Source organism: Corvus moneduloides, chromosome 9 (assembly GCF_009650955.1).
Source record: "Corvus moneduloides isolate bCorMon1 chromosome 9, bCorMon1.pri, whole genome shotgun sequence".
In the NCBI taxonomy this organism is placed as follows: Eukaryota; Metazoa; Chordata; class Aves; order Passeriformes; family Corvidae; genus Corvus; species Corvus moneduloides.
This window is the reverse complement of record NC_045484.1, coordinates 17,656,958-17,678,572: the sequence shown is the minus strand read 5'-3', so window position 1 is coordinate 17,678,572 and position 21,615 is coordinate 17,656,958. Positions and strand designations below refer to the sequence as shown.

The 21,615-nt window shown below is 38.4% G+C and overlaps 1 protein-coding gene across 1 annotated transcript in view; it reads left to right on the top strand.

Annotated features, from left to right (window-relative positions):
* Nucleotides 1–301: 301 nt before the first annotated feature.
* The window catches only part of HS2ST1 (heparan sulfate 2-O-sulfotransferase 1), an 81,645-nt gene continuing 60,331 nt past the window's right edge, over nt 302–21,615 (top strand). The window contains exon 1 of the mRNA XM_032118117.1: nt 302–613. Within this exon, the coding sequence (XP_031974008.1) occupies nt 490–613 (124 nt within the window). The 5' untranslated portion in view covers nt 302–489. The remainder of the gene's footprint in view (nt 614–21,615) is intronic.

The window sequence follows — 21,615 nt, the reverse complement described above, 5'->3', positions numbered from 1 at the left end:
GGCGGGACATCGCCTCGCTCCGGCGGCTCAGAGGGGGAGGCGGAGTCAGCGCCCGGGGAGGGGCGATTCCCACTCCGGGCCAATCGAACTGCGTGGAGGGCGGGGCCGCGGCAGCACCGCCCAATGGCGGGGGCACGGGGCGGGGCCCGCCGCGGGGCCCGGCGGCGGCGGCGGCGGCGGCGGCGGCGGCGGCGGCGGCGGCGGCGGCGTGGGGCGGGGGCGGGCGCGCGGCCGGGCGTTCGGTTGCTGAGCAGCGCGCGCAGGGCGGGCGGGGCGCGGCGGGGGCCGGGCCACGCGGGCGGGGCGGGCGCGCTGCGGGCCGTGCGCGCGGCGATGTGAGAGCGGCGGCGCCGGGCCCTGTCCGCGCCCCCGGCCGTGCTCTCTCCGTGCCTCCTCGCCCGCGCCGTCCCTGCGGCTTCCGCCGGCCCCCGCGGGCCGGGCCCCGCGTTATGTCGTGATCCCGGGCGGGCGGCGCTGCTGCTGCTGCTCATGGGGCTGCTCAGGATTATGCTGCCGCCCAAGTTGCAGCTGCTGGCGGTGCTGGTCTTCGGGGTGGCCGTGCTGTTCCTGGAGAACCAGATCCAGAAGCTGGAGGAGTCCCGCGGCAAGCTGGGTGAGCGGCGGCGGGCGCGGCCGGGGCGAGGCGCGGAGGGCGGCAGCGCCGAGGGCTGGGGGAGCCCCGCCGGGCGCTGCTCCTGCTGGCTCCGTGCGCTGCCGCGTCCCCGGCGCCACGGGACCTGATCGGTGCGGGCCGGCCACTCTGCAAAAGCGGCTCTCCGCTGCAGCCTTGGCCTCTGAGTTCATTTTTTTGTTCTGCGAGATCAGGAGACCTGTGAGAGGTCAGTGCTGGGACGACAAACGTGTCTGTAGTGTCTGAACTGGTTTTGTCAGAAGAGCCGCGGTGCTCACAGCCGTGGGCAGCACTGGCCGGCCTGCCTGTCCCTCCTCAGGCACCTGGCGAGGGAGGAGAGCAGCAGCCGTGGTGCCCAAGCTGAGGCTGGTTCTGCTGCTGCTGCAGCGAATAACCATCTTCTTGACATCTGATTTCTAATTCAGACGTTTTACTAACGCTTGGCACTGTAATGGAAAGCACGGTGTATAGATAAGAAAGCTAAAGACATTGCTCTTAATGACAAATGGGTAATTTGTTTAACTCTCATTTAATTTAAACCTCATTTAAAGGTTGTTATTTTCTGCATTTACTGAGTGTAGTTAGTGATTTCCTAGACTGTCACTGAGCTGTACTTAACTGAATAGTGATGAACTAGAAATCTCTTATGTAAAATTTTTCTATTTTCCTGCCTTAAGAGGGTATTTTTAGAATAATATCTGCCTGGCAGGTAACATCTTACTACTTTGTTGTAGATAAGGCTGCAGAACTTGTAAAGATTTTACATTGCTTAATTAAGGGTCTCAAGGATGTGAAAAAACACCGTTCTGAACCGAGTTTGTGGTGCCTAGGAGCTGAAAACAGGGCACTGAGACTTCTGGTGTATACAAGACTAGAAACCGGTTTGCAAACATTGTGGATTTGCTTTCTCATATTATTTGACTGTACTAAGATATTTAGATTATTAACAATAGTTAATAGTGTAAGTTTCAGTTTGTTGGAAGAAAAGTGCACATCGTGTTCCTTCTGGTGTTAACAGTAGAAGTGGACTTGAGTGATACGGGAAATTTAACAATGAGTTTTTAACAGAGTCCGCATAACTTGATGTTGAGCTGTATGAATGCCATTGGGATTTTACTTTACAGTATTTCTTTTCCACTTCACTCTCTCTGAACTGCATGTTAGAGATTAGGACCCTGGAAATTGCAGTGGTTGACTGCTTGAGTTGAGGGAGGCCCTTACTCTGCATACTTTTCAACTGAAAGTTCTTACCGTTTATAATCGAGGCTTTTTTTTTGCAGGGTTTCAATAACTGTAAACAAACATTTGAAGAAGAAAATGAATTAAATTGGAAGATAAAGCAAGTGTTGCCTTAGTGCTGAAGGTTCAGTGGTATTTTGTATACATCTGCTTTAAAGTGGTTCATAGTGGTGGCTTCAATGCTTCTGTTGCTGACAGTGTGTGTTACCTAAGGGAGATCTATCTACCTTCTGGCATGAAGAGAATAACATAATGTGTGTGAGAATAAAGAATTTTGCTGGTAAAACTTCTTCCTCCTTAATATATATGCAAGGGACATGTTTAACTTACATATTTAGAGGATTTAAATACTCATGCTGCTTTGGGACAGGAATCTAATTACTATCTTCTGCTGATTTTATGTCTTAAGGAAAAGGGAAAACTATTGTAAAGTTTCTTAAAAGTAAGATGGAAAGATTTGCTTTGTGTGCAACTTACTGGTGACTCTCCCAAATCTGTGGAAGGAAGGGGAAAAGGACTTTCTACAACAGCTTTGAACTTTGGATTCTGTTTTTTAGTGTGAGAGTATGCTTTGTTAAAAAGCTTCTAGCTGTCTGAATGTCTCCCTTTTCACATGTTTGGTATGTATTTTATGACTAGCAAATATGATGGTAAAAAAACAGGTGTAATGAAACCTTAGTGATTGGTTATATTTCTACTGAGCTGCATTATGGAAAATGGTTTTCTCCAAATCAAAGTAATTAATTTGCCTAATGCACTTGAATGCCAGTTTTTCTCCCTGCCCCCTAAAAAAATGGTGTGGGTGTGTGTGAAGTGATACTATGATTTGAGGGTAAGGACAGAGTAGCTCTTTTGGTCTTTTAGTTGTGTTTCAGTGGGTGCTTTTATGTCGGAAGTCTTGTTGCACAGCATTTGGGGACTGGGTTTTGAGCTATGCCATGTGTTTGCATTGATATATCATATGATAAACTGTCATCTTGGAAAGTTCTTGTAAGAGTTAGGCTTTGACTAGGAAAACCAAATTACTTCAGATTTGATAGCAAAATAATTGTGCAGTCTTATCAGCAGTTCTAAAAATGTTCAGCTGTCCTTTCGGATAGGAAGGGCTTTATCCAATTCCTTCACATATGAGCAACTCCAGGTTCTGTAGTGAACAGTTGGGGGCCTTAATTTCAGTTTAATGACTTAAGATATCTCACCTATAAGGATAAACTGGGACATGTTTCTGAATGAAGAAAGAATGGGAACCTCTTTTTTTTCTGTGAGACTTTATATGGGTAAACTTGGTCACCGTGGCAAACTTCTAAGTTGAAAAGTATAAGACGTGTAAGCAAATGACTAGCACAAATGCTGCTGCTGCTTTTTGCAACAAAATCCTTTAAAAGGGTATTGGTAAACCTGTCGGCTTCTTCATATGAAAAATAACTTCCTAATTAAAAAAAAGTAAATCAGAATATTAATTTTAACTTCTTTGCAGCTCTTTACAAATAGTTTGTAGTGGTGAGATCACAAGCAGAGTGCGAACAATTTGAAATACCTTTTTTTTGTGAGATTTGTACCTACAGCTATTAGTCTTCCATATTATTTTCAGGTTTACATGGAAAATTAGCATTCTCTCCAGACTAAGCTGTCCGTAATTGCCAATGAGGACTTTAATATTTTTATTTTAGCCTGGTGGGGGTAAGTGTCCGTTAGCTCTGGGAATGCACAGCTCTAATAGAGAATATTGCACATGAAAGGCAAATGTTGAGGTTTTACTGTTGCTCCTGGAACAGAAGAACAGAAGGAATGTCTGACTGTCCCTTTTGGGTTTTGGAAGCCTGTTGAGTGCGGCTCTGCCTTGGATATAAACTGACCTAGCATTTAACTTGTTTAATGTGTACCATTCTATCTCCTGCATTGCCATTGGTATTTGTGGTGAGTTGGATCACAAAATTGATCCAGCTGGATGTAATCCATCCCTATCTTCTCCTCCCTCCCCAAGATTTTGAAATTTACTGGTGGGGAGAAGGAAGAGAGAAGTTCATACACGTTCTAGTTCTTCTGTTAAAATAATTGTGTTTTACAACACCAAACTGTAGAAGCACTTCAGGTTTGGCCAGGAAAGTGGGAGAGGGTCAAAGTCCGTAGGATTGATCAGAGAAAGTGAGGATTGTCGATAGAGAAGGATTGCTCTTTGGTGGGGTGGAAATGGAGGTCTACTGCTACTTTCTAGCACTTCAGTGATGTTTACGTAATCCATTTGGAAAAAGTCTATGTCTGAGAAACGTAATATAACAGGGAAAGAGAGGATTGAACCTGCTTCAGATTATGTTGAAAAACTTCTTAGCTGTAATGTGGGAGTGTTTCTTCTGTTAAGTGAGAAACAGCGTAATGGTTCATATCTATTAATTCAGCACCTTGAATTCAGCGTATAGACATCTGTAATTTAAAATAAGTCCTTAACATTTTACTTTTTCATATTTTTTTGGTTTAAAAATACTTTAATAATTCAAAACACTAAGGATCTTTTCCTAAGCCCAGGAAAGAAAATTTAATTGATGATTTATTGCCAGATTTTAAAAAAAAATTAAGGTAGTGTCTTAGCATCTGTGGTCCTTGCTGGGGTAGTATCTTTCTAAGCACTGTGTGTACCTAATAAACCACTGTTCCCTTGAGGTTAAAGGATTTAACTTCCCAACGATTAAGTCTTATGCTTTATGGAAATACAAGATTTTCTGCTTTTTTGGGATGATAAAATAATAGGCATTTCGTGTTTCCTTTATTTAGAAATAAAAAATCTCCCGTCAGTAGGCCTGCCTGTTGCATGTTGTTGGAAAATCCCTCAGAAAAACTATTTAGTTGACTCTTCTAATATAGCTAGCATGGTTCCTTAGCATATTGTTACTTATAATTGAGTATTTATAAAGAGGAACATTGAACATTTATAAAGAGGAGTTTGTGATGGTTGGCAGGTCTGACCACACACAGCTACGCAAATAATTACCTAGATTTTATTTAAATATTGCCCTGTTACCTAGTAGTTATTATTTGCTGCTGAGTAGCCCAAGGCATTCCTTCAGAAACTGTTTTATTGTATACTGGGTTTCCTGAAATAAGAATTGTAATGTTGCTTCCTTAGTATATCTCCGTCCAGTGGAACTTTCTTCCACTTAGTCTTGCTGGTTTTATCATACTTTTTCACCTGGTTCCCTCTTACCATTCACTTTCACCATGCCTCTGGTTGTCCCAGACAGTTTCAGAATAAATTTTAAAGTGCTCCCATACTATGATTGTACTTCCCATTGAAAACTGTGATATTGAACAATAGTATGACTTTTGTTTTATTTTTTATTCATGTTCCTTATAACTTTTTGGGGAATAAATGTTGCAGCTGTTGGTGTTCTACTTTCTGTGAAATTTGTAGTGTCTGAACTTTGACTAGCACAGAACTGTGCACATTCTCAAGCGCATACCAAGGCAGCTCAGACTTGCTAATGGGGTCTGTGACTTGATCTCACCCCTTTTTGCTGGTAACCTCAATGGCTGGTTTTAACAGTGGAAATAAGAGGCATAACTTTTTAAAGTACCTTTCCCCTTCTGAAAGGCTACATGTGAGAAACTTTAGTATTGTTGGACCTAGTTTGCAGGCATCGTGCTTTTAGTGAAATAACTTGGAGAATTGATGATGTGCTGAGAGCTGTGCCTTCACTTCTAATAGCAGATGCTGTGCTGAAGAGTTATCTGGCAGGGGGATATTTTTGTTAGAGATATTTTGAGGGCAGTTCTGAGAGATGAAGTGGACTTGAGAAATCAGATAAAGCACCTCCAGTCCCTCCCAGTCCCTCCAGCCATGGCAGTGGATGAAGTAATGATCAGGTAAGGCACTCCATCTTTCTGGATTCTCCATTAAAGAAGGCCAGATTTGGGCTAGTACATACCTGTCTATGTTACTTAGTAAGGCACAAATTTAAGTTGAAGAGCACATAGAACTGCAGTACCGTCCTCCATGGAAATCCTGGAAAAGAGACACATTTGTGATCATGTCTTTAGGATAGAAGAAACCTGTTGGACAGTCAAAGAAATGTGAGTACCATGTTCTTCTTCATCATGAATTAATGCAATATTAAACATTGGTAATGATAGCTATGAGGTAGCTTAGCTGTGAGTTCAAGGCTGACAACCTCAGGAGAAAGTGTTCAAAGGAGTTCTGCTTCCTGTTCTTTCATATCATTGTTTTTCTACTGAGGAAGATAGATTGGGTTATTTCAATAATTAAATACCTGGCAGATTTTTGTATTGTGCGTAGCACTGTAAAAGGAAAAGTAACACTGCTGGAAATCAGAAAAAACTACATTTGATGCCTTTATTTACTCTGTGCTAAAGCAACTAAAACAGCAGCATTATGGCGTAATGGCATGCCAGCACTCGTGTTTCTTGTCTGTTTTGTACTGCTGAGCATGGCAGAAGTAAGTAAAATTCTCACGTCTGCAATATACCTCTGGAATCCAGTGATTGGAAGTTCCTATGTCATTTTTTTCCCTTAGCTCTCAGTGGAGGCTGGTATATATATACACTACCTGTCCAAAAGAGACCTTGTTAAACTACATAAACCTTGGATTTAATATAACAGATGAAACCATTGCTTTCTAGTTTATCATGGTTGCCAGGGGAAGTTGTGGATGCCCATCCCTTGCAGTGTTTAAGGACAGGTTGGACAGGTCTCTGAGCAACCTGGTCTAGTGAAAGGTGTCCCTGCCCATGGTAGGGGTGTTGGCACTACATGACATCTTTGAAGTCCCTTCCAACCCAAGCCATTCTATGATTCTATATACATGTAAAGTGAAATAAATGGTAGAAATTTTTTTTCTCCCTTATTTCAGAAAATGGATGTATTTGCAGCTGGTTTGTTGGGTTTTTTTTTTCATAGCTTTGTATTGCCCTTAGCTATTGAAGTTAGGAACATTTGAGCAGTTCATGAACAAGTAATTTTCATATCTATTGACTGGCAACCATGAGTCACTCACTGCTAGACTTATTCTGGCTGGACTGGTCTTGTCTTCTAATAATGAGTTCCTTCCCTCAAATTCTTGCTTCTCCTTAGGAAATAGATGGTGTTTGCATATGGAATCCTCCATGTATTATCACTTCAGTGGATCAAAAGACAGTCTTTTTGTGTAACTGTGTGCAATCTGTAGTTTTTGTCACTTAGCTAAAGTGTATTTAAACCTTGTCAAAGCAGTATTAAAATAGTGGTAAGAGCTATGCTTGAAATCTGTTTATGTATCTGAAATACTAGCCTGGCAAGCATAATGAAAGTTCCATGCTGTAGTAAAACAGCTGAACCAGTACGTGTATTTGCATTATTTTTTCAATTGGAAATAAAAAAGACTGAGTGAAAGGACTCCAGTGTTGAGAGAGGCATCTGAAATTTGGCCATCTGGCTGCAGCCTTTCATAAATATGTACAGACTCTTAGCTGCAGTCTGGGGGACGGGCAGTATCTTTTTCAAACCCACCGCTTCATGTGGTGTTCAAGCCCATCCACTGTGTTGGAATCACCCACTCCCCTGAAAACCTGTGGCTCTGTGAAGATGTTGTGTTCAAAGCCAGCATCTTGAGAACGGTGGCATTCAGAGAAATCTCTGCTCACTTAGGAGAGAAAAGCAAAGCTCTTTTCTTGCTGGAATTGACCCAGCTGGTTCTTTATTCACCCCCCAGCTCCTCGCCACTTTTAAGTCTTGGAGAACTCAAGTCCTTCCATTTGGCATTCCTATCAGTAATTGCCTGTATCAAAATAACTGCTAGTGCTGATTATAGTTAGCATGCCCAGGAATTTCCCTAAAGATATCAAGTCTCGATACTCATAGAAGCGTTCCTGTTGCACAGATTTGTATGGTTCTGTATCAGGAATATGCTGACAATCAGGACATCAGTGTTACTGCAGAATGTGCCCATGAATGTCAGGGACTGACGTTGTATTGAGTGTCTCTACGTTACCAAGGAATTATTTCATTGCTGTAGTTCAACTTTTTAAGGCTATAAATTAAGAGCATAGTTTTACCATGCAGTTGTCGTTTGCAAGTGTGTGCAGAAAACTCAACTGCATCGATGTGTCTTTTTATTGTCTCTAGTATTCAGCATATTATTGTTGTCCTTACTTTGCAATATCCTTGAGTCATCATGGTTTCAATAACATTACTTCTATAATAATTATTATTCAACCTTTCTGCTAGTGATAAAATGCATCATGAGTAGCTAGAAGTCTAGGGCAGTGAAAGAATTAATAAGATAATGAAATTACAAAAAGTATTTTGAAAGAACCTTTCTATCACTTTGGCCCAGTCTTTCCCTTCCTTCTTCATGTCCATTTTCTATATCTGGTTACAGATTAAAATGACAGCTGACATCCTTTTTTTTCACCAACTTGCTCTTTAATTCTGAATACTAATTTGTGTTGAAACATATGTAAAACTTAAGTGCTGTTTTGATAAAACAGCTTTTGATGATTTTGAAGTGTTTATGCAAACCTTGTGCATAATTGCTGTAAAACTGTAAAGAGTGTGGGGATGGGTTCTTAGGTTCCTTAAATTAAAATGCATATATTCTCCATTTACTTCAGTAGTGGCTTTTTTCTCAGACAATCTTATTTTCTTCTTCTTTGTTTCTAATATATATAAAAATACATAGGTGAGAGTATCGAGTATATAAATTTGTGATGTATATAATCCTATTAAATATAAATATGATCTGTGTATATATTTGTCATCATTGTTTGCATTTTCTGATGTTGTAATATAGGACTGATCTTTCTTGGATGACAGATTGAAAGGCAGTAGCATTTCATTTCACTTCGAAAAAGGTGCAAAAAGGCTCTTGAGAAAATGAAGGAACTTGGAGGTATGAGAGCAATTGGACAGAGATTATGCTTATGCATCTCACTTTCTGCAAAGTGAAGAGGGGAATCCAGTTTAGTTATTTTTTTTCCCCTTGAATCTTTCCCCTGCATATCTTTGCACTTTCAATATTTCTGTTATCTTTTTTTCTGGATATATTGTTGTTGAACATACTCAGGATGATTGCATAAATAGCATATCTGTATTGTCATTGAAATACTTGCATTTCTTTACATTAATTCTGTGGAGGGCTTTGGAGGAATAGAAGTCTCTTTTTTCAAAACATGGAATTTGCAATGCGTTTCAATATACAAAACCTTAATCAACAATTGATTATATTATATTGGAGTTTATATTGATCATTCATTCTAAGCAAAGGATTTCACTAATTCTAAGAAGGATTTAGAAATTCAGAGTAAAAGTCAAAAAGATAGGATGGGAAAATGATAGACTCTTATTCTGACACATTAAATAGACAAAAAATTGTCTCCATAGTAAAACAAAGCACTCTGAGATTTTGGCTCCCTTAGCATTTGAATGACAGATGTAAATTGAGAAGATACATTTTTGGACAGTGTAATTTAAAAATTTTTATTCTTTCAAGAAAAGGGGATTAATTCTTACAAAAGCTGAGTCCAGCCATGTCCTTCCACTGCAGTAAAAGTGCAGTAAAACTCGCAGGGTTTGATTCCCATGCTGAAGGACGAAAACGCTGTATGTTGTATCCTGACCAAAACACTCTTGAGCACAAGTGTATGATCACTTTCTGAAGATGTGGTTTTGTACCTGGCACAGAAAATAGCTTGTATGAGGATCAGTATTTTTTGAAACAAAACCATAATATCAGGTTTTTTTGTATGCTGGTGTTGAATGAAATGTTTCATTGGTAGAATCCTATTTCAGCTGCTCTCCCAGTGAGAACTTCAGAGCCCAGGTTTTTCAGCGTCTCATTTGTCAGTAAACCTTCAGTAATATGCACTCTTAAAGTGTGAAAAGATATTTTCCTGGCAAAATACCTACAATATAATACTATTCTTTATACATTATACTATGAACTGAGACGCACTAAAATGCTTTCCCTTAATCAAATTAGTGCCTTTGGGAATATTGAATGTCTTATAGTTTCCCCTTCTTTTTTTTTTTTTTTTTTTTTTTTTAATTTAAACAAAACAAAAGACTCTTACAAAGCCCTCCTCCTTATCTGAGAAAAATTTAGTCTGTTTTAATAGATTTTTAGGCAGATTAACTATTTTGTATTAAGTTTGTTAATTCTGCCAACAAGGCAAGCTTTTGAAGATAAGTACTTAATAATAGTTTGCTGTTTTACAGTGAAGTGATTAGATCTTGCTGTCCAATTTGATGACTTCAAACTGTGTATAGTGGGATTGGACCAAGTATGTTTTTGAACTCCATTTCACTTAGAAAGATAGCATTTCAAGATTAGATGTATATTTGCTGTTCAAAGACTTCTTGCCATAAAAATGACCTTTTCATGTATAAGCATTTAGTAGGAATTTGAATGTTTTGTAATTTTACTGCCTTTCTATTTTTATCAAAACAAATATTTTTTTTAATACTTCTGGGTGTCTCTCTCTTTGCTGTCTACATTGTTAATCCAGTGTGCTGATTGCACTGCTGCTGTTGGTTTGAGTGAGGGCAAAACTTGCTCTGGTGTTTTCTCAGAGCCTCTTTAGGTTTAAAATTAACTTCAACAGGAGTGTATTTAATATTTTTGTTTGATAAAGCTATAAAAAGTGCCCTGTAAAATTTCTAGCGTACTGCTTGATTTTTACCTGTAAACAAGGACTTACTGTCTGTGTTGAATGTGTATGCAGTAGTGTTGGTGTTTTCTGCTATGAGAAGTACCAGAATGCTGTACTTTCTAGTGGGCTAGTAATATTTATTCTAGTCCTTGAACTGCCCCACAGACATGCATTCTGAGCCAAAAGCACAGGCTGAATGACCAAAAATACCTGTCTAAGCTTACATTTAAACATAGCAGTGTTTATGACCTGTCATGTCTGGTACAGTCTTGAATTTTATCTTTGAAACTATTCAATGGCCAAAGCAGTTAGGGTTATGTAAAACCTTCTACACAGAATTCAGTTGGAGCTGCTTTTATTAAAAAATTTTGCATTTTGATGGAAGATTTTGGAATGGTTGATGAAGTAAAGTTGCTGCCAGTCATAGAGGGGCATAAGAGGGCTGGAGATCACAAATGAGCTATTGAAGTTAGCAGAGGATGCATAAAGAGGGTTCTCCCAGCAGTGTGCCTGGCATGCTGGTGGGAGAGTATCACCCCACTGATAGCCAGGGTAGCAGCCAGAGCTGTAGCCAGCTCCTCCACCAGCAGGAATCAGAGCCTGGAGCATGAAGTTAAAGCACTCTTGATTTCAGTTGAGTTTAATGCTTTGGGCCTTGAGCTGCAGAGATGGCATATGTTTGCTTCTGGACAGGAGGGGACAGCCATCCCTTCATCCAACCCAGAAAAAAATGGTACGGGGTACTAGTCAGGCTTCTTGGTTATTCCTGAGGCATGTTAAGTGAATTTGGCCTAAGGGCAAATTAATCTTGTAATCACGTGGTCAGACATAGAGAAGAATATTAAAAATTAACTTCTCTAGAGGGTAAAAGAAGAAAAAAGGATGTGTATGTGAGGATGAGTGCAACTTTTGCATTTGTGAGCTATCCACGGTCTTTCTGATCCCAACAAAAAGCCAGTGAGTATTGGGGAATATGCTTATTTTCACAGCTGGCTTCACTCTAGTTTAACACTGTGAAAATGTACTTACTCCTGATTCCTGTTGCTTTGTCATTTACCCTCTACAATGCCATTAAACCCTTCTCTCCTTTCTGATATGAAAAACCAGCATAAAACTGAGGTGTTGGTTTAGCACAAAGAAATGATAAATCAAACAGCAAAACATTTAAATATATCCTCTTCTGGTTTTCCTGTCTGTGCTTTCCAAACCATACTCTGAAAAATATGGTCTCGCTGACAGGCTTGTGGGGGCATTTTTCGAAACATTTGTGGTTGCTGGAGCAACCCAAAGCATTGTTTCTACTGATTTTTATGTGCCTACTTAAGTGTGATTGCATAGTGCAGCTGGCAAGGCAGTCTGATTATGAGAATTAAGAAAGAGAAATAGATGATAAATTATTCACATATCAAGTTTAAAGAAAAAAAACGTGTGAAGGAGGAATGAAGATATTGAAAGGTATTTGGGATTTTTTTCCTTGTTTTAATCCATAATGAAAATCCCTTGGAAACTGAATGACTAAGGAGCATTAGTGGTGATTATGTGGAGGTTTTAAATATGTGCACACTTTGAGGGGTAGAAGCTTGTGTCAAGGTTGCAGTTGAAAGCACATATTGTTTTGCAATAAGTAAATGGTATGTAATAAATTTCTTTAACTGGTGCTGTAAAATATTCATACAAGATAGTTGTTTTGATGGAAATGATGAGAAAAGGTTTTAAATGTTAAGTGAGATTGAAATTTTAGTTTTCAAGAATGAATCTAGGAAAATGGTAAACTTTTTTTAGACTTGCTTCTTCTCATTGTTTATCTTAAAACAATGTGCAAATAAAAATAACACATAATGTGCTTTTTAAGTATGAGAAAGCCTGTTAAATGTCTGACAACATGACACTTAAGCAACAAAATCTGTCAAGTATTGATAGAGCAGCAGGAATATGAAATAAAGTGATTGTTCCTACATCTCTTTTACTCAATATATATTAAGTATTTGCAAGTAAGTGTAAACATGAGATGGCACTCTAGAGATAACTACTATGTGAGAGAAACCTATATAAACATCCTCTCAGATAACCAGATAGATTTGGCTGAGTTTTCTGGCCTTGATGGAATCACTTATCTACAAACTCTGCAAATTCTGTTAAAATCCTTCAACCTTTGCTGTAGTTTATTTAGGTTCTGTAGTTTATTTAGGTTCCATTTAGGAATTATTTTGATTCCACAACTAAATAATGACCAAAATTGGCTTTTCTATAGAATGCCTATTCCTTACAAGTACAGGTCAGGCAGAACTATCAGGTAATTTAAAGCTTTACCGATGGATAAGGGTTAACTAAGTACAGACATAAAACCATGAAAAGAGATTGTTCTTTCTTCATTTGCTCAAAACCTTGATACAATGAATTTGAGAAGCTAAAATGCCTGTGATGTTTAAGGATCAAAATGCATTGATTTCAAACTTGGCTAATCTTGTTCTATTGTGTAATTTCAGTTGCATCCTTCATAATTTTCCTGTGCTGTATATATATTTGATTTTAAGCAACTGCATGCTGCCCAAAATGGAATATGGGAGTGTGGTGTATGCTAATGAGTGGTCTGTGTGTCCTTGTCCCAGGGACATTCTCATGCAGGTTTTGAGTGTTCGGTTTGGTTTCAGAGCAAAGGATCCTGGTTTTGGGCAACTTGCAGGTAGAAAGAACTTAATGACTTGAGGATAATTATTTTCTTAAGTTTATCACTGCTTCCTGTTTGATCTAAGTGCATGGTCAAAGTCAGCGAAAAGTATTGCGACGTTCCTTGAAAAGTATGGCACTTAAATTATTACCAAATGCAAAGTTTTTAGGAGGTCTGTCATCCAAGAATTGTTAGCATGTGTCAGAGAGCATATGAATTAGTTGCCAAAAGCATCCTTGGTAAGTGTAGCTGGTTTTGTCTAACAATTTCTTTAGAAAACAAGTAAGTTTGCTCTTTTCCAAACCATGACTAAGCTTATTGCAATTGTTACACATCTTAGTGCTATTGTTTTATTGTATGCTGCTACCTTGACAGCAGTAGTGATCTTATAAATGTAAAAGTTGGTTAGGCTTTGATTTTTTTAAAAATTTCTTTTAAATAAAAAATTGCCTGATATAAAACAATCATCCTGAATTGCACTGTAGTACTTACTAAGCGTTCTGCAAATGTAACCTCCAGTACTCATCACAGAGTGCTTGTTACATGAAGTAGGTGTGTTTCCAAAGTAGAGCCAGACTCACATTTCATATAGGTAGTAGCTAAAGCACTAACTAGATTCTTAATATTCTGAGTTTGAGTTTGAGGTAGGCTTGTTTGCTTGTTTGATCTGCCGGCTTATTTCAGGTGAATTTAGAATACTTTGGTTTTTTTGTTCTTTTTTTTAATAAATAGATTGCTATGACCAGAAAATGTCAAAGTAACTTGTACTTGAGAATTTTTTGTGGTAAATGCACATATTGCCGATTATGGTGCAGTCTTGTGACTAGTGGGTTTTACTTTATAATGGTTGGAATAAAACTTTGCAGTGACACTGTCTTTCATGATTGGTTGATAAAGAGCTAAACTGTGCTGATGTAGAAATGACTGTTGGGTTTGGTGTTTGTTTTGGGGTTTTTTTTGGGGGGGGGGGGTGCATTATTTCTGGGTTTTTTAACATGAACATCCAAGAAAAACATTTGCTAATGCCAACGGCTGAAGTAATGTTTTCTAGTGAAAATTTAAGGTATCTTGCTGTGAATGGTCTAACAACCACTGGATCTACAAAGTGCACATGACTTTCCTTGTTTGTGCGTTTTGTGGAAATTTTCCTTTTTATGCTTTGTGAGCCTTGGCTACGATGCTAGAATGAAGAACATTTTTATTGAGCTTTTTGCCGTTTTACAGGTTAATTTGTGAACCACTGACTGAACAGAACAACTTTTACAGACTATAAAGGGCAGCCTTGTAACATGGAGTAACAATCAAATAAAACAGAGTCTGTTGGGCAAAGTAATTTTCCCACGTTTTAAATAATTATGTGTGAAGCAGGAGGAAGGTTGGGGCTTTAGGGCCTTGTGATGATTCATAGCAAGACAAGAGACATGGTGGCAAGAGGTTGCTACTAATGGTGTGGGTCACTATAGGCCATCAAGCACGGAAACCTTCAGTAGCTCTTCTGCCTCTACTCCCTCTCTCTCTCTGTGCAGTCACAGGGATGTAGCTGATCAGCTTGTGTGTGTGTGTGTGTAAGTGACAAAGTCTTTGTATTTTTAAAATACCCCAAAGAACCATCCTAATACAGAACCAATACAGTCTATGTGTTTGATCCATGTCCTTCCAAGTGTGTTGCAGGTATGTGACATTACAAACTTCGTATGTGTACAAAAAGCCACTGTTTGTATTTATATTGTATTTCTTCACAAAATTTGATAAATGTTGCTATGCAGAGAAAACTATATTGGTATCCTTGTGTCACCTGACAGAAAACTGCTTAGTTTCCCTTACTCTGTTAAAGCTACATGAATTAGGTTTGAATGAGCCAGGATGCTTACTCAGGCCACTGTAGCCTCTCTGGGACATGAACTTGCCTTCTCTAAGCCTGTTTCTGCCCAGCTATTTGATCCACAGCTCACTTATGTTTCTGAAGTGCTGCATTTATGATGTAGATTTGAGCATGAGTCTGTTCATGATGTGTGTTGTCCTGAAGTGGCTACAGATAGAGATTTACAGGTCTTCTTTCTGTGTCATTTATTCCATTGTACTGCACATGAAATACAAAGATTTTTCTTCCCTTGAAGTCCTGCAGCCATTCTTGTGCTGAGAGAATCTTTATAGTTGGGCTTAAATGATTCAATGACATATTTTTTAGTTATTAGTCCATATGGATTGTTAATTATTTGATAAATTATGTTCAGTATACATTGAAATAAAACCTTTATAGAATTAGGTACTTTTTATATTAATTAGAAGTGAGCTTATTAAACTAACATTTCAGAGGAGAGCGTATGTTGAGAAGACTGATGACTGTTTTGGGGTCAGTGAATAATTTCTGCACAGTATCTCATAATAAAATCATGCTATTGAAGACTTTCCAATGTTTTATGTGTCTATGGACAAATATGTTATGCTTATTCTACTTCTTAAATAAGCAGTAGTCTGTCAGCCTTAGGAGCTCACTGGCTATTTCAAGAATTTAACCTGCTTTTGACACTTCCATGGCTTTTTCCTGTGAGCTGCTTGAATGCCACTTACTCAGCAGTAAGTAAAATAAAATCAGCTTAGGAGAGCGGCATACAGTAAATGATGCTGGTAACAGAAAAAGCATGTAAAATTGCTTGTAAGATGATAACATTTCATAACATTCTTGAAAACAACCTCTCATATATTGATTTTTTCCCATATTTTTTATCCCCCCCCATGTCTGCAAATATGAAATGTAGTCTTTCAAGGAGTCTTATTTCTTCATTGAAGACTTGCTGTATTGATCTGGAACCACAGAACAGAAATTGGTCGTATTTTAGCAGTGTTCCTTTTCTAATGACAATATATGGCCTTATGTTTATGTGGAAAACTTGCTGCACTATTTCTGTTACTGGAATTTGCGGATCAGTCGGGGAGGGGCTTCACTAAAAATCCCTTATGAGATACTGCAGATGGAATACTTCACTGACATCTGTGTGAATGGATAGCAGACCTTTGTAGACATGATTCATAGAAGCATACTGCCAACTTGCTTCAGAATAAAGTGATAGGAGAGGAGAGATACTGAATAATCCTGTATGAATGAATACAAATTTTTGTGGTTTCTTTTTGGTCTGGTGCTCCACTTATCACAGGCCTACTAATGAACACACTTCTTGTTAGTGCAACTTTAGGTTTCTCAGTAATGATAAATATAACTTAGCATCTCAGAACAAGAGACAAGACAATTTCTCCTTCTCTCCTGCTCCCTTTGTCAGATGAGGAAATTAAAAGCTTCTGTGTATTATTTATTCCCCATGGTAACTCTGGTGGGGTTGTTGTAAAGCTTTACTGTTACTCTAAAAATGTTGTAAGTTTAATAAAATCAGGACTTACAATTAATGAGAGAACTTTTCCCTCTCTGAAAAAAAGGGGGTGAAAAATTTCATAAGAAAACATACACAAAGGCTTGGAGTGATTTTTTTTGAAGTCTGGTTCTGAAAACAAAGGAAGTACAGAAGGTCAGAATAACAGTGTAGAATTTTTGATGCTTTCTAGTCTCACTTGTCCTTTTACCTTTACTATCATAAACCTGTTGCTTCAGAACATGGCAGAGTTTTTGTAATCCCTCAGAGGAAATGAGTTTCGGTAACAAATACCATCTTAATTTAGCCTTGCTAATTTAGCCTTGACACTCAAACTTACGCACTGTATATGCAGTAATACAATTACTGTATTTTTAGATATAACAACCTGCAGGGTGAAGATAGACAACTGAAAGATGCCAACAGTCTGTGCAAGCTTGGCTTTAGGGAAAAATAGGAACTCACTAGGTCTAAGTAGCTTAAAGAGCCTGTTCAATTTACAGTCTCTGAACAGATTTTTCTATTTTGGAAACCACACAATACGAACTGAACATTAAATCAACAAATAATATAATTGTAGTCGTCACTGCATGAACCATGTTTTTAAATTATACTGTAGTGAAATTTATGCCAGGAAAATGGGCCTCCAGTGAAACAGACAAACAGAAAACCCATTATAAAAAAGTCTGTTTGAAGTTTTGAAAACTTTAAATGTGCAAAATGGTTGTTCTTGTCCAGTGCACACAAAAACCAGTTGGTTAATAATTTCACAAATGGTTGGAAACAAAAATGAGTTCAGGATGATGCACTCTTGTGTATCATAAATTCTTGCAGAAAGTGGTGTTATCGAGAGAACATAAAACACTAAACAGATGTATTGTTGCATACAAATTATAAAGGCTAGTTAGGCACAGATTCACTGAAATGAGGTAGGAACTGGACAGTGAATTTGGTATTCCTCCCCTTTTCTATTGCCTTTGTGCTGTGCTGTGTTCACTCCAAAAGAAATTGTTATTGTATGGTTTCACAGCACTTTGACAGAGGAAGGACAGTGTTGCTGCCACGTTGACTGAAATGGTATGGTCTCAACATTGTAACATTACATAGTAAAAGTTTTTCTAGCTATCGTTTCAACCGTAAAAAAACCCAATTGCTTGACCAGTCTTCAATAAAGCCACATGGTAGGGTTGGTTTAAATCTGGGGGATTTGGTGTTCTGTGAGGAATAGGCAGTTGTTAATAGTGAAACTGATTGTCTGGAGTATCCTTCTGCAATTAGATTTCTTAAGTTTCTAATATAGTCCCACTGGATACAGCAGTACCCAGGGAATGCTTTTGCATTTTATTGAAGTGTATATGTGTGTTTAAACCTAAATTCTAAAGAAGTCTGTTAAAAAAACAAAAAAAATTGCTGTTGCTTGGGAGCAGTTTTAATGTATTTTGAATAGTGGAGTTTAAGTCATTGAGTGTTGGGGCTGTGTGGGCTTTTGAAAAATAACCACATAATGTGACCTCTGCAGGTATTTCCTCATTTACATCTGATTTCTGCTCCTTCTAATGCTTTAGAGAGGGGGCTGAATGGTAGCTGAATGAGATTTGTAACGTTTTTTAGAAGTCTTTCTAGGTTGTTAATTAGCTAGGAAAAATTCTGAATCTTTTGAAGACTGTGATTAGAATTGTTACTTATATATTTTACTGAACATTAATTCATGATTTGAACTTGTGATATGTACTTTCCTGTTTGTTTAGAGATTATTGTGAATTGTTTGATGATAATGAGCTTTTCAGGGGAAGAATCTCACAATACCTGGTGACTGGGTAATGGCAGGTGAAGCTCAATTTTGTCATGTCTAAATGTATTAAGAGAAAAACAATCACAAGTTTACATATGTTAAGTTCTGAATTGGCTGTCCTCACTGAGGCAGGAGTTCTTGGGGTTACACAAGTTATCTCTATGGAAACTTCTGATCAGTTCTCAACAATGGTCAAAAATGCATGTTAAAAACAAATGATGAACCACATGAGAATATTTTGTTTTTTACTGGATGCAGCAATTCTGCTGTGTTGGTCTTTCTTGCCCTTCATCATGGGAAAGGTTATAGCAGACTTGGAAAAGATCTATGACTGCTGAGAATAATTAAAGAAACAAAGCATCTCCCATATGGGGAATGATGAAGTAGACCAAGGCTCACCAGACTTGGGAAAACGTGTCAGGAAAGGAATGGTAGAAGCCTATAAGTATGGATAAAGTGAGCAAGGAATCCTTATTATACAAGTAGTAGGAAACAATCAAAAATTAATTATTGCTTGATAGCCCCAGAAATGCTGAAACAAACTGGTGAAGCTGAAACAATGCCACAGCATCAAATGATTATTGAAATGCTTAGAAAAATCATAGGCATAGAAAAATCATTCATCTTAAAATTCATTAATCTACTAAATTGCAGGTAGGTAGGTGATGTTAAGTACATCAGGAGCATATAACCATGTGCTTAACCTGTTTTTGTCTTCTCCAGATGTCAGTTGGTCTTTGTCAGAAACAGGATATTAGAACCTTGGTCTGAACCAGTAAAGAGCCCTTTAGGTAATGTGTGCACCAGGCCACTTCCCTTAAATACCATGTGTCCCTTAATGCAATCCACTCATCCTTTTCAGGGTATGCCTGAGAACTTTTCAGCATTGTGTGGATTTATGGTTTTTGCCTCTTCAGAAGGCAGTTAAAGACTTTTGTTTATCATTAGTCACAATTGTGATCCTAGCCAGATCTAGGAAAAATTTTGTTAATCCATTTCTTCCAGGAAGGCATGCAGTCTTGCTTTGAGAATGTCATCAAGAAAGGAGCATTTTCCTTATTCATTTGGTACGATGGCTTTTCCACAATTTGGGTCTTTCCACTATTTCAAAATAAAGCCACAGTTTCTTAAAATCCGGATATGGTTGGTGTGTAGTTCTAGCTACTAGTCCTTACGCTGTTCTCTATACTCCCCCCTCACCACCTTGCAGTATTTTTCCCCTGTGAAGGTACTTACATCCTGTAATCATCTCACTTCTCAGCCTCTCTGAAAACCTAAACACGTTGAATTCCCTAAGCCTCTCATTGTAACGTCCCTTTCTGATTCTTGAATCATTTTTATGGCACTTCTGTACCCTCATCGTTTTCTACCAACCACTTTAAAATGTGGACAAAAAGAGTACGGAGTGTTTCAGTAGCAGGGTCCTCCCTGCCATGCACTTCATTGTTTTTCCTCTGTTTTGCCCTCCTGACCCATCAGTGATTGCTTATGCAGCTGCAGATATGGCTGAAGTGGCTCGTGTTAGCAAGATGCCATGTTCTGACATTTCCCACTTTTACTGAAATTAAATAGTAGACAGAACTCTGATAACAGCAGCATTATATGAAATTGAAAGCAGGGAATTTATCATATTATCTCCAAACTAAACATGCCAACAAATATTTGCCTTCAATTTATTTGCTAGATAGTAGCAACTTAGTTTGTAATCAAAATACAGAGCTTTTATAGTATGCAGATGATAGTATAGGTGCACCCCCCGAACTCTTTGAAGAGTTGATACTTGTAGTTTTTAGTGTTTTATTTTACTGGTAGGAATATCTAGCATCTACCATCTATTAAATAGTGTGAATATATGTAACATGGAGTTTCTAGTTCCAGTCCAAACTGTAGTTTAACTGGCATGAAGCCATAATTGTTCAACTGTGCTGCTTTTATTTTTGAGCTGTTTTCAGGTTTGTCCACATGATATTCAGGGATTCAGAAGTATTTCTTTATAGAAGGCAAATAAGGAAAAAACCCAGACATTAATTTTAAAGGTCTTAAGTACCATTCGGAGAGTGTTTAAATGCGTGCGAATGTGGTATTTATTTGAAACACTGCATAATTCCCAGTGTTACAACAGTATGAAACATGATACAGCATGTTTTAGGATGTGTGATGGATTACATTCTTAGTGTGTTGGTGGAATAAATAACATATTAGGATAACACGTTTCTTTATTTCTTGCAATTGTACAGTGGAAGAAAAAGTGGCTCACACTTTCATCTCTCAGGTTTTGCTTTTTATCTTTGTATTGCCATAAGGAAAACTGTTTCCCTGATTTTTCCTTGAGAAAGTACTCAGATTTTATAATTGACCAGTCATACTTCTGCTGTTTGACTACATTAAATATTTGAAATGTAATTTCTTCTTGAGAGGAGAGCAGCAGTTACTTTCCTGCCTCAGTGTTTTAATTTCTGTCTGGGATGTGCTTAAGCTGGAGATGGAGTCATTCATAGCTTGTATTTCTGTTCCAAAGCTGGTATTGTCTCACATTAGAGACTGGAAACCCTTGTGGTAGTATCTCTACATTGAAAACAAGTTATGTATGGTAGCAGCTGCTTTATGTCAGATTTATAGTATTTATATTTATGTTTGAGAAGTGATCTCTTTTAAATTTTAAGAATTGTTCCCGTGGCAAAGCAAGTTGCTGTCTATTGTTGCTTCAGATGTAAACTTCTAGAATTACTGGTCAGGTATCTATGTTCCAAGCTTTGAAGTCAAGAGCTTGAATGCGGCTGAGAAAATAATTACCAACTTGTTATAAAGTGCTCTCTTCTTTATGGAGAAATATTGTTGGAGTGCTCTTTGCTTGGACTGCATTTGTGACTCTGTATTGAGCACCCTGAGAGATAAAAAGGTGAATGCACTTTGTCCCTCTGGTTGCCAATGCAGATTTGTTGAGTGATGGAGGAATAGAGCAGCTTATACTTCTGTTCCTTTTTTTTCTTAAGGTTGAAAATACGGAAACACAGGCAATCACAGTTATAATCCTAAATGTGAGAGCAGTTGCACTGCTTTATTTATGTAACTGTTTCGTTGAAGTTAAGCAGTATTTTGCAATCTTTGGGTTTGTTTTTCTGGAGTTCAGACCATAGCTCAGTCCTTTGTCACTGGGTATTGAGGGTGTTTTTTACAAGAGCATGTGTATCTGATGTTTGCTGTAGCATCACCACCCTGTGAGGCTGAGACTGGATTTACTGTGCTTTCTGAGGTGTGGTAAAGGACCATGCTGGTCTGAGTT